This window comes from Schistocerca nitens, unplaced genomic scaffold (assembly GCF_023898315.1).
Source record: "Schistocerca nitens isolate TAMUIC-IGC-003100 unplaced genomic scaffold, iqSchNite1.1 HiC_scaffold_465, whole genome shotgun sequence".
NCBI classification, from domain to species: Eukaryota; Metazoa; Arthropoda; class Insecta; order Orthoptera; family Acrididae; genus Schistocerca; species Schistocerca nitens.
In genome coordinates this window covers 783,782-797,817 of record NW_026045998.1, presented here as the reverse complement: position 1 = coordinate 797,817, position 14,036 = coordinate 783,782, and the positions used below count along the sequence as shown (strand labels likewise).

Here is a 14,036-nt window from a genome sequence, read left to right as displayed (position 1 = left end):
GGCATGGATCTGTGTGATGTCCTTAGGTTGGTTAGGTTTAACTAGTTCTAAGTTCTAGGAGACTAATGACCTCAGAAGTTGAGTCCCATAGTGCTCAGAGCCATTTTAACCAAGGAAAAACTAACTCTTAATGGAAAAATGAAAGAGAACATGAAGAGTAGAGAAGAACATTCAAAGAGGATGTTTACGGCCAAACGAAGTCAACTAACATCAACTGTCAGTTTTGTAACAACGAAATCAAACAATCATTGATAAAATTATTTTATAGGATAGATAAAAGAATCGATTCACGAAGCAGCGGCAGAACACACATAGAAACTGTTGTCATTGGCAAGCTTTCGGAGCCAGTGGCTCCTTCTGCAGGTAAAAGGTTTGAAACGTAAGGGACAAGGGTTAAGGAAAAGGACTGGACAGGTCTAGGGAAAGGGGGAAAAGGGGTAGATTTTGGGAAAGTCACCCAGAACCGCGGGTCAGAGGAGACTTACCGTACAAGATGAGAAGGAATGTTGGGGACCGCATCCAGGGAGCTTAAAGGTGGAAGATAGGGTAATATACAAGACAGAGATTACTGCTAAAACATTGATCTCGAGTTAACAAGAATGTGTCCTCCTATAATAGCCCTGTAACTGGCAGAACATATTCTATCAAAGGGAGAGCCAGCTGCGAAAAGATACAAGTCATATTCCAGCTACTGCGTAAACACTGTTTAGCCTTCTACATAGGCATGAGTACCATCACATTATCAATTAGCATGCATGGGTATAGGGTGAGGGTATATACTGGTAACTCACAATATCCTGTGGCAGAGCGTGCTCTACAACATGACACTCGTGACACCAGCGCCTGTTTCACCACCTGGATTCCTCCCCCAGGCACCAGTATCTCAGGACTCCGTAGGTGAGAACTAACTCTACGTGTCCTTGGTTCTCGCCATCCAGCTTTCTATCACTGTAACTACTCTTTGCTTCACTCCGTTTCAGTTTCCTGCATCTTTCATTGTCATTCCCAACTATTTTTCACCGCCCCATCCCATCTCTGTTATGTACGATGTGCTTACCTTCTCACTCTTAATAACTTGTGATCAATGTTTTAGCAGTAATCTCTGTCGTGCATATCACCTTGTCTTAAGCTCTTAGGTTTTCAAATCTCGTCCGATGCAGTCCTTTAACAATTAGTCTTCCCTTCTCATCTCTTACAGTAAGTTTCCCCTGACCCACAGTTCTGGGTGACTTTCCCAAAATCTACCCCTTAAGTTTTGAGCACAGTATTCTGTGAAAGTGAAACATGGACAGTGGGAAAACCGGGACGGAAGAGAATCGAAGCGTTTGAGATGTGGTGCTAGAGAAGAATGTCGAAAATTAGATGGACTGATAAAAGAAAAAATGATTAGGTTCTCAGGAGTATCGGTGAAGAATGAAACATACCAAACGCTTTGGTAGGAAGATGGGACAGTATTTTGTTGTTGGTCATGCAACCTTATTGTTTCCTCTTGGTTCTTGTACGTATTACCCGTCTTTCTTTGCAACTTATTCTTATTTTTCTCAATATTCCGAACATTTTGCAGAATTTTACATTTCCGGATGCTTTTCCTTTCAGGGCCTATGAATGTGTCCATTTTATTTTCCAAGTTTTGCTTCCCGCATCAGTTACAATGTCAGACGTGCCGCCCTCTTGTGCTATTAGCCTTCTGACAGTCAAAATGATCGTCATCTATCATATCCTCTATTATCTTTTCCATTCCTCTGTATATATTATTCCTGTCGTCAAATTCCATACATGAGGTGTTATGCTCATTGTGCGGTAGGCCTCGCAACTATCTGCTTATATCTTCAGGGTTGTATCTAATGCTATAGCGCCATTCTCGTGTATTCTAGACGCCAACTTCAATAATTCTTGGTTGACACTTTCGCCAATGATTTGCTGATCAATTGCTGTGTTTTTTTCTGTTTCCCAAGGTTTCTTTTCCGTTAGCTCCTTATATCTATCTTTGTTTGTCCAATTCCTACGATGCCCTTTTCATAGGTGTCCATTTCTGTTCAAATGAACTGCCTGTGTGGTATTCATCAACGTAATATCTACAGCCCAAGAGAAATTCAAATGAAGTTCGTGATTGCTTTGCACTTTTGTGTCCCACTCCTTTCCGCATTTTGTTCTTCCAGACCATTCTCTTAAACTTCAATCCACCCTTCATCGCAATTCAACTGACATCTGAGCTTATATCTGGCCCTAGGTGTGCCACACAATCGAAGAGCAGGATTTAGAAAACGATAGATTTCGACTTCTAGACATAGATAATCGGACAATTCTTCCCATAAATACAGATGTGCGAGTATTAAGAAGAGTCTCGCCAGGACGTAACCTCAGATGGAACTTTCCTGTGCCTCGATCCTTTTCGAAGCATACCTCCCGTGGGGAAGCGAGAGTTTTCTGTAGCTACCGACGGTTGCGAGTTAAAACAAAGAGCGACAGAAGGAGAGAGAAAGCGACTCCCCTCTCTTCCACTCCGCTCCAAGGCCAAACGTCGTGTGCAATCATGACTGTTTGTACTGAAGCCATAATGTTATGTAATTGCAGTACGTGAAGTTTTGATATTTTTATCATTGTGTAATTTGTTAAAAGAAAGGCGAACAAACATGTAAAAGTAATGCATCCACAGTTTGAAACAGTTACACTGTTTTACATCTAACTCAACTTGAAGATGCAGAGCTGCAATTTTTGTAGTATGTGTATTCTGATATGAAGCATAACATGTGGAATTTATGAAACCCCATACATTAATTTCTGTCATCAGTGATAATACCTGCTACAGTTGCAAAATTGTACATCAGCAGTTGATTTTATCACTGGGATGTGTATCAACAGTTGTGCATGTCCCATCAAGAGAAACGTGTGTTCTTATGTGTCTCCAGTGTTGTTGTTGTTGTTGTTAGCAGAAGTAGTATAATTATCACCACCGTAAGCTGCCCGTGTCCTAAGCATGTCATAATGTTGACCCATTGAGATGTCAGGTTATATATAAAAGAGTGCACGAATGCCTTAATTTTATCAGGTGGCATAAACGCATAAAGAAGTAAATAAATGTACACAATGTGCCAAATTCCGCCACTTTTTATAACGCACATTACACTATTTCTACGGACACGGGCTCTGTCGTTTCTTGCGACTCTTAGTGTCTGTTCTGCTGGGGTTGGCATCGTGTAGTGGATCCCCGTACGCTCTGTAGCGTGTGGCATTAAAGGTCTAAAAATTTCGTAAAAGTTGCAGTACGTTCCTGCATTGTCACTTTTATCGCAATGACAATGAACGGGAGTCTTAAAACGTCACGTGTCAGAGATCTGTGCTGAAGTTCAGTGAGCGAGCAGTCTAGATCGCATCACATCGCATAGTGATTTTTTAATCCGGACCTGTGCGCTACCTTCGTGCTGAGTGCCCTGGGGACGCTCCCAAGACAGCAGCCGTGTTCACAGGCCGCGTGGACACGCTCCTGGCTGGACGACCACTCAGCCGTCCTGCCGCATCCCGACATGCCCGCTAAGCCACCCGGTCTCAGCCTCACAGCAAATGTCTGGCTCCAGCGTGTGGACAGCGGCGGTCTCAACGTCGCTGCGGTCTGGCGGCTCTACGGGACCTGTTGAGTGACGTCAGCTGAACACGACACAACTGGAGAGACTCGTGGACTCTCTTTGTCGGCCAACTCGGGCCCTTGTCGAGGCTAGAGGCGGTGTGCTCTACTCCTGTGTCAGCATGATCTCTCCTTATCTGACATCGAATGAAATCTGTCCTCAACCTTCATGTTTATTACTTGTAACCTTCCACATAAACATAATTAACTCGACCTTGTTTTGTAAGGAGAAAAACGTACACTTGCGAGATCTCAACCCTAGATACCAAACACCCGCCCTCTCTTAAAATAAAGGGCCATACTTATGATAATACTCATTTTAGACGTCTTGAATGCAGAGTTTTTAAAGTTCTGTAGGTGCAGGTTGCCTGCCACTGGCTCCGCCCCACTGCAGCTGCCTGATCTACATCTACATCTACATCCATACTCCGCAAGCCACCTGACGGTGTGTGGCGGAGGGTACCCTGAGTACCTCTATCGGTTCTCCCTTCTATTCCAGTCTCGTATTGTTCGTGGAAAGAAGGATTGTCGGTGTGCCCCTGTGTGGGCTATAATCTCTCTGATTTTATTCTCACGGTCTCTTCGCGAAATATACGTAGGAGGAAGCAATATACTGCTTGACTCTTCAGTGAAGGTATGTTCTCGAAACTTCAACAAAAGCCCGTACCGAGCTACTGAGCGTCTCTCCTGCAGTCTTCCACTGGAGTTTATCTGTCATCTCCATAACGCTTTCGCGATTACTAAATGATCCTGTAACGAAGCGCGCTGCTCTCCGTTGGATCTTCTCTGTCTCTTCTATCAACCCTATCTGTGCAGAGTACTGTGCAGCGGGGTGACGTCCAGAGCCCTCATACCCGCTTCATGTCGCAAGTGTGGGAAGACGTGCGTGGAGCCGGTCACGTCTGCCCCATGTGTTTCGAAACTTTGTTCTTCAACTAGAACACATGTTATTTAACATGAAAAACGGGTAAGCAATATGAGCAGATAGTATTTCAATGCCATGCGCATATATGGTCAACACTGTTTACCAATATTTTAGGACATATTCTGCAGCAGTTTTTCATAAAACACACGCACGCACACACGCACACACACACAGATCTCTGTTACAGACAGAGGCAACGTGAAATCTAACAATATTACCTCTTCAAAGCAAGCTTCCTAAACAGTCAGTTCGTGATTTTACGCCTCCGTCGCATTGTGCCAATGAAGTTGTTTGACGAAAATGATCGCGGTGAAAGGGTATCGTCATGATTGTCACCACCATCCTCTCATAAAGAATAGTCTAACGTCAATCAACTATTCTTCTCTCCATTTAACGGGTCTTCTCTATGGCTGCCGCAACTAAATCGCAAGGTACAAATAGTAGCACAAAGAAACGCTCATAGAGTTTATTTTGCCTCGTGTAAGAGTTAGTCGAATAGCCACATATAACGACGCTTACCGGTCACAACTGTCGCGAGCTTTGACGTTTGAACGTGGCAATTTGACCGTCGCTGTATACTGCTCCTGGAGCTGCCACACTGTCGCTTGTCGGTTTACCGGCACTATAAACGCAAACCTCTTACTCACCGTACCGTACAGTAGTTCGAGCTCCGACAATGGACGAACGCAGCGGAGCGTGCCACAAACAAGTGGTACACGAGCGTTAAAAACCTATGTGGTCAGAAGGTCTTAACTGCGTACAGTCATAATCGTGGCGCAAATCTCCGCGCGACATAGACAGCTGGGGCTCACACCTTGCAAGTGTGCGTTTTGTATGTGAGACCAGCTTGGCGATCATCTCTTGTTAGATGCAATCGGTTGTGATTAGATAACTGTTTCTTTTCTCCAGTGTGATTATTATTTACTTCTGATGTTTTTATTTCTATGCACTGTTATTAGGACTGAATTTTCAAATGTGGTGCAACTCCATCATCATGTGTTCATAAGCATCGACGAGAGTTTTTATAGAATACCTAAATGAGCACATTACACTTTATTTAACAATAACGAACTTCCAAATAATATACTCACCAGGTTTATTCCTCCACTTAAACTGAACATGACGCCGCGCCTCACATCTCACCCTGCTGAACGTGGCTCTTGTGATGCGTCGAACAGCATGCGCTGACTGGGACACGATATGATGCCTCAGATCATCCGTTTGCAGCGCTGTCATGTTCCATTCCATGTTGTTCAACCTTTCAAAATAAAATGGAGTCAGCTTATGTGACAGATGATATTCTGAAACTTGACTGTATTTTGTAGACTAGAATAGTGAAAACTAAAGTCAACCTGCCCTTCTCCAGCTTTTAAGTTTCCCATTGATAGAGGTCGCCAGCCCATTAGAGACGAATCGAGGTGTCAGACAGGAACTGTTGTGTACATTACGGCTGGTATGCGAGTCTGCTAACATATTCTGGTGAACTGATAATTTCTGATGAAATACAAGAATTCACATACAAACATGGAGCCAGAACTCTGATTGGACAAGCACGGCAGACCGCGTTCAAAGGCATGGAGTGGGCGCTCCCCCACAACATGGCTCACCGTCTGCTCCTTGGCGCCATAGTCACGAGCGGCACTTCCACTGTAATACCACGTTTTCAAGACGTTGCCATGTCTCTCTTGTGCCATTTGGATGAGGTTGAATCTTGGTCTTTCGTGACAAGAAAGACCATACTGCGCTACCTTACTCAGCTGGACTGAATTCTTATAGCACTCTGTCTTAGGAATTAGCACATTGGCATCCTCGATTGTGAGATTAGCAGGGACAAAATTGGACAGAACATGCAACCCCTAAGTGGGAGCTGTTGTAGCAATGTCATTAAGAGTCAACATGGCTCCTTAACGCTTTAGCACAATATACAACAGCTCAATAACCAATGGAAATTGCAGTGTTGTTTTGTTTGTCTCCATTTGCTCCCCAGTTTTTTTGCAGGAATGTAGTGCAGTTGATTTAGAATAGAACCAAACGACTTTCACAGGTCCGCGCAGTGCTGCATAAATGACAGTGACAGGAAGAGGGAGACACCAAGGTAATTAAGGAAGTAGCTGCAGGAAATTTTGGTCCTATCCAGGGACACACATGACTGCCTGTGTGCCTCTGTGGGCTCAGTTCCGCTTGTGTTTTGCAGGAGTCTCTATCTGTAAAAGTACTCCCTCAGTTTGGTGTCAACTCGGAGGCTCGTCGACACAGTCAGTAAGTAGCCAGTTTCACTCGATGAATTTGGTCACTAGGCGACCACTACGAACAGCAATAAAAAACTACCTGGGACCTTGGAGTGCGAAGAAATTGCCTAAGGGGACACGTGAAACGGAACCTGGATCAGTGGAGTGGGCTTGTGTTCACCGGCGAGTACAGGTTTCGATTGTCGACTGGGGATCGTCGTACAAGGCTGTGTAGGTGACCAGGCACCGGTGCAGGTCTCCATCCATGGGTTCTGCTGTGGGGCGGGACGGTCGTATTTTGGGCTTCTATTATTGTAATATCAACAGTAGCAGGAAACAGTATAACGGGAGTAGGATTCTTTAGGAAGGTAGAGCAGAGAGTGTGTTACAGTGAACAGTTCAGTGATACAGTTACGCTTATCACAATCGACAGCAAACCAACACCGACAACGATAGTTCAGATAGTACATGCCGACGTCGGAAGCTTAAGATGACAGAAAAAGTATATGAAGGTATTGAAAGGGTAATACAGTACGTAAAGGGAGATGAAACTCCAATACTCACGGGAGACTGGAATGCAGTTGTAGGGGTAAACGTGGAAGAAATGGTTACTGGAGAATGTGGGGTTGGGATAGGGAATGAGAGATAAGGAAGACTAACTCAGTCCTGTAATAAATTTCGGCTAGTAATAGCGAATACTCTTAATCACAAGAGGAGTATGTATAATTGGAAAAGGCTGGGTGATATGGGGAACAACAGTTAGATTACATCATGGTCCGACAGAGATTCTGAAAAGATATAGTGGATTGTAAGGCATACGCAGGAGCAGATATAGACTCATATCACAATGTAGTAATGATAAACAGTACGTTGAAGGTTAAGAGATAAGTCAGAAAGAATCGATACGCAAATGTGTCAGTTACAGAAGTACTACGGAATGACGAGATATTCTTGAAGATCTGCAAGGCTATGGATACAGCAACAAGGAATAATCCAGTAGGCAGTCCACTTGAAGAGGAATGGATATCTCTGAAAAGGACAATAATAGAAGTTGGAAAGAAAAATATAGATACAAAGAAAGTAACTGCGAAGAAACCATGGGAAATAAAATAAATAACTGAAGTATTTCTTTTATTACCCATGATGAAAGAAGGAAGTTCAAAAATGTTCAGGGAAATTCAGGAATACAGAAATGCTAGTCACTGAGGGATGAAATAGACAGGATGGGTAGGAAAGCTAAGACGAAGTGGCTGCCTGAAAAATGTGAAGAAATCGAAAAAGAAATGATTGTTGGAAGGACTGAGTCAACGCATAAGAAATTCAAAGCAACCTTGAGTGAAATTGTTAGCAAAGGGTGGTAATATTAAGAGTGCAGTGGGAATTTCACCGTCAAAAAAGGAGGAGGAAGTGGATATATGGAATGAGTACATTGAAGGCCTCCATGAGGAGGGAAGATTTGTCTGATGTGATAGAAGAAGAAAGAAGAGTCGATTTGGAAGAGATAGGAGATCCAGTAATAGAATCAGAATTTAAAAGAGCTTTGGAGGACTTAAGACCAAATAAAGCAGAAGGGGTAGATAACTTTCCATCAGGATGTCTAAAACCATTGGGGGGAACTGGCGACATAGCGACTATTCATGTTGGTGTGTAAAATATATGAGTCCGCCGACATACCATCTAGCTTTCGAAAAAATATCATCCACACAATTCCTAAGACTGCAAGAGCTGACAAGTGCGACAATTATCCAACAGTCTGCTTAACAGCTCATGCATCCAAATAGCTGACAAGAATAACATATTGGAGAATGGAAAAGAAAATTGAGGATGAGTTAGATGACTATCAATTTGGCCTTAGGAAAGGTAGATGCAACAGAGAGGCCATTCCGACGTTGCTGTCGGTGATAGAAGCAAGACTAAATAACAATAAAGTTACGTTTATAGGATTTGTCGACCTGGAAAAGATGTTGAGCAATGTAAAATGGCGCAAAGTGTTAGAAATTCTGAGACAAACAGGGGTAAGCTGTAGAAAGAGACAGGTAATACACAATATGTACAAAAGCCAAGAGGGAAACAATAAGAGTGGATGACCAAGAATGAAGTGCTCGGATTAAGAAGGATGTAGGCAGGGATGTAGTGTTTCACCCGTATTTTCAGTATGTACATCGATGAAGCAATGATGGAAATACAAGAAAGGTTCAGGAGTGGGATTAAAATTCAAGTTGAAAGGGCATGAATGATACGATTCGCTGATGACATTGCTATCCTGAAAGTGAAAGTGAAGAAGAATTACATGATGCGCTGAATGGAATGGACAGTAATGAGTACAACATATGGGTTGAGAATAAATCGAAGAAAGACGAAAGGAATTGGAAGTAGGAGAAATGAGAACAGAGATAAACATAACATCAGGATTAATTGTCACGAAGTATATCAAATTAAGGAATTCTACTACCTAGGCAGCAAAATAACCAATGACAGATGGAGCAAGGAGGACATCGAAAGCAGATTAGCACCGGCAAAAAAGGCATTCCTGACCAAGAGAAGTCTATTAGTATCAAAGATAGGCCTTAATTTTAGGAAGAATTTTCTGAGAATGTACGTTTGGAGCAGAACCTTGAATGGTAGTGAAACATGGATTGTGGGAAAACCGGAACAGGAGAGAATCAAAGCATTTGAGATGATGTACTACAGACGAATGCTGAAAATTAGGTCAACTTACAAAGTAAGGAATGAGGAGGTTCTGCGCAGAATGGAAGAGGAAAGGAATATGTGGAAGGGACGCGATGATAGGACATCTGCTAAGACATCAGGTAATGACTTCCATGGTACGAAATTGGAGAATACATCCAGCAAATAATTGAGGACGTAGGTCGCAAGTGCTGCTCTGAGGTGAAGAGGTTGGCATAGGAGAGGAATTTGTAGTGGACCACATCAAACGAATGAGAAGACAGATGGCTCAAAAAAAAAATAAAAATAAAAAAAAATGGAAAGGTCTCTAACGTTTCGTCTCCAAATGCTGGAGACATCTTCAGAGGCTATAAAGGCTCAGGCAGCAGTTTGGAACTTCTATAAACTCTACAAGCTGAACTGTTTGTTCGGATCCCTGCCACAGTCGGGCTGTGATGTCGTCTGACGGTTGCTTAAGAGCGCAGAGTCACGAGTGCGTGTGTTGTCGAGCTTCTGCTGGGGAACACTTGGCGCTGGTTTCTGTATTCAGCACTGAGGTCAGCAACTAGTCTAATTTCTCTCATTCTTCTTTCCGTTAAAGTTGCTTTCGTGCTTTGGTATTTGAATGCCCTCTCTGTAAATTCAAGCAGAGTAATATTGGTTCTGTATTGCAGAGACGAATTTTTAGTTTCCCTGGTCCGAGTGGATATTCTGCAACTGCCGATTTATTGCTATTTCTCAAATGACAACTGCTCTTCTGTTCCTTAAGCAAGAAATGAGTACTTCTGTTTGTACTACACGTGTGTGCTTCACTGTGTGTGCAAGACAATTTATATATTCCTCCGGTGGCAAGTGCTGGCCGTACTTTCTTTACAGTGTTCGAAACATTCACGCTCCTTCGTAATTGGTATAAACACTGCATCAATACTATGTATTCCTCGTACTCTGATCATGTGAACCGTGACTGCTTTTACGAATGAGAGTAAATCTTTGTTTCTTCTTCATGAGAAGCTCCATACCTTTATGGACTTATTGCCCTATTTATCTCTTTCTCAGATTAATGATTTCTTCTTAAAGTAGTGTTTAAATGGTCGGAGCGTTCCTCCAACTACTCTGGTGACACATTATTTAAGTGAAGCCGACTAATGTTCTCATTACCGCTCTTTTCAGTTAGGGACAATGACTGGAATTTTTGTGAATGAGTGAGGTTTTTGCAGACCTTCTGTGCCTAACATCTGTGGATTTTCTAAGTAGCTGTACATTTTAAAATATTTCAACTTCTTTCTCTTTTTCTAGACTGGATTTTATATTATAACTAATATCATTCGGAAAGTTTAGAAATTCTGTGTTCTTTTTGTCCATGAGGCTATATAACGAAGTGTGAGTATCATCAATATAACAAAACCAACGATAGTGATTTTTCTTGCTGGGCTGATGAGCTGTTCCTTCCAGTTTTACATATAGAACTCCGTTGTAACTGTGCTGAGTGTGTTTCCTGTAATGTTGTAATGAATACAGTTTCAGAAAACTGGATGATTTATTCCAGAGCCTCACAAACTGAGCGAAGTCAGTAACGCTTTGGTCCGCCTCAGTTATTCGGCTTCGCATCTATTGGCAGAGCTGTTGAATGTCCTCCAGCTGGCAGGTTAAGTCATGAAAACCCCGAGATGGTTGGAGTGCCCTGCCCGGTATGCCCCAAACGTTGTCAGTTCGGGAGAGGTTTGGCGCCCTTCCTAGTCAAGGTATGTTTGGCGAGCAATAGAAACACTCATTGTGTGTGTGGGCGGGCATTGCCTTGCTGATATGTAAGGCCAGTATGGCTTGCCATGACGGGCAACATAACTGGACGTGGACATATCGCTCTGCTCTGTGGGTGACTACTAAAGTGGTCCTGCTATGAAAGTGAACGGCACCCCAGACCATCACTCCCGGTTGTTGGGACTTATGGTGGGCGACAGTCAGGTTGATACCCCCCAGTCTCCAAGGCATCTCCAGACACATCTTTGCTGGACATTGGGGCTCAATTAGAAGTGAGGCTCATCATTGTTACAGTCAATGAGATTCCTGGCCGAAGTCGCGTCTGGAGATGCCCCAGATGGTCGTAGGATACCAATCTTACTGTCGTCCGCTATATGGTCTGACCACCTGGATTGATGCTCAGCGGTGTCATTTGTCTTCACAGCAGGACCTCTTTGGTTGTCATCTGTGGCACCCTTACAGCACACCAGTTCGCCTATGGTGTTCTACACCCTATTGTGCTGCCCTTCTACGTTAGCCATCGTTGGCTAACTTTTTTCCAAGATAACGCCCACTCACACATAGAGAGAGTTTCTACTATTTGTCTTTGGACTTGCCAAACCCTACATTGGCCAATAACTTTGCCAGACCTCTCCCCAATTGAGAATAATTGGAGCAAATAGACAGGGACCTCCAACGAGGTCGAGATTCTGAGGATCTAACGCACCATTTGGACAAAATATGGCATGATGTTCCTCAGGGAGACATCCAACAACTCTGTCAATCAATGCGAAGCTGAAAAATTGCTTACATCAGGATGCATTGCTTACATAAGGGCGCATTATTGACTTGCTTAATCTGTGAAGCTTCTCTCTCGAATAAGTCATCCACTTGTTTGTCTGTTCATGTACGGAACATCTATTAGTTTCTGGACCTTTCAGATAGTTCCCTTTTTTTTGTCTAAGAGTGTAATTTCTATATGTGACATCGTGCTCCCTCTACGATTTTTACCCTCCTCGCTGCCCTCCAACACTAAACTGGTGATCCCTTGATGCCTCAGAATATGTCCTGCCAACCGATCCCTTCTTCTAGTAAGCAGTGATAGAATGTCTAAATAGGCTAATATGTGATGGGCTTAGCATGAAGGATTCTATTTTTTGCATAAATGAACTAAGCCTTTTATATGTCTTTTCTTGCTACAGAGGACTGTAGAAGACTTGCTAAGTGTTTGGCAGCCGTGCTTCTCGAACAGTCCATAGCGCTAACAACTGGTGTTAATGGAATGATGGGTTTGTGAATTTTTGGTGCACCACACAATCTTGGTGGGACCAGATCTGATTTAAAAAGACATTTATAGTCTGTGGGAGAAATCGAGGAGGCTTTCACTAGCTGATGAATTTCCCAAAGTATTGCTGTTGGAGGATTGCTTTTGAACTCCCTGTACCTTCCTGGTTGTTATACAACGCCAGTTATACTGCAGTAGGTTCGTTATTTCATTAGCATTGTAGCAATGCCCTTATCTGCTGGAAGCTCTAGAATACATAAAAATTGAAATCTCGGACAGGTTTCTTTTCACGTTTCGTTAAGGTACTGATGTCTCAGTGCTTATTGCCTCTGGTAGTGTCTCTGGTGCTGCCTCCAGATTTAGGGGACCAAGTCTTTGGCACAGAAATACGCTATGGAACGTGGCCTAATACCCATTAATCAAAATTGACCAGTAGTTTGTATTTTAATTATTTATCAGTACGAGTACATGTGTTAGTGTTTGTAGGAATCACGAAAGAAATGAGGAGTGTAGAAATGGGAGAAATCCTTAGAGAAGAGGTGGCCAAGACATCAGCTCACGGGCCATGCCCGGGCACAAGTGCATTTGGCTCATTATACACATCTCCCCAATTAACATTTCTTAAATTTTCTCTGAAGTGTTCAATAAACACTGGGCCGAGCAACCTTACAGTTTTATTTCATGGTTTCTGAACTGTACACCTTGCTGTGTTTTCTAATTTAATCAATTGTACATCATGGGCTGATAATCCATTTATCAATGGGAAAGCATGTGTTAGTTTTACACCCTCTTGCTGCACAAATACATAATCTATTAGAGCGCTACTGTCTTGAGCTATACGTGTAGGGAAATTGATAGCTGATGCTATATGTAATTAATAACACTTACAGTTTTCCCATCTGAACTGGTTAGAAAGTTTACATAGGAATCATCACAGATTAATAACTTCCTGTTTTTGTCTGATAGCGTAATAGGTAGTCAAACTTTTTTATGAGTAGCTCCCAATCTCCTAAGGCTGTAGTTTATATGCACAAACTTCAAAGTGCTGATCAATGCAGAATTTGCTTACTTCTCCAGTTTTGTATTTATATCCTTGTTTTTGTAAACGGCAACCACTCCTTTATCCATGCTATATCTGGAAGTGTAAGAGGCTAAATTATACTAATTTGTACTGAGACTATCCATCACCACAGTTACATGGTGTTCAGACAAAGTATATCAATCTCATTGTTATTTGTGAGGTCATCTACACATACTAACAGATCATCTACTTTATTTTTTATTCCCCTGATATTCTGATGAAGTAAGTTGATACTACCCTTAGCTTCATCCCTATTTACTGTACATGAAGCTTCTGTTATTCTATTTTTCTTGAGTGTTATCTGTTTGGACTTTGACCTTGACATAAAAAACCAGTCTACCTGGTCCCATTAACCACAGGGGCCACCCTCGTGTGGCTGAGGCTCCCCCTTAAAGTATCTGCTAATAGAGAAGCTGACTTATCTTTCCCCTTCCTATTTCGGTGCAGGCCATGCGTAGTGTATCCTCACCTACGAGGAGTGTCAACAGGAA

The 14,036-nt window shown here is 42.7% G+C and overlaps 2 protein-coding genes across 4 annotated transcripts in view; both read right to left on the bottom strand.

Annotated features, from left to right (window-relative positions):
• The window catches only part of LOC126232159 (uncharacterized), a 237,293-nt gene that overhangs the window by 147,834 nt on the left and 75,423 nt on the right, over positions 1-14,036 (bottom strand). The gene's annotated exons all lie outside the window — the stretch shown is intronic.
• Positions 1-14,036, bottom strand: part of LOC126232155 (uncharacterized) — a 75,150-nt gene that overhangs the window by 39,060 nt on the left and 22,054 nt on the right. For all 3 annotated transcript variants that reach the window (XM_049942460.1, XM_049942461.1, XM_049942462.1), the window contains one exon: positions 5,639-5,805. In XM_049942460.1, coding sequence (XP_049798417.1) covers positions 5,639-5,805 — 167 coding nt within the window. The remainder of the gene's footprint in view (positions 1-5,638; positions 5,806-14,036) is intronic.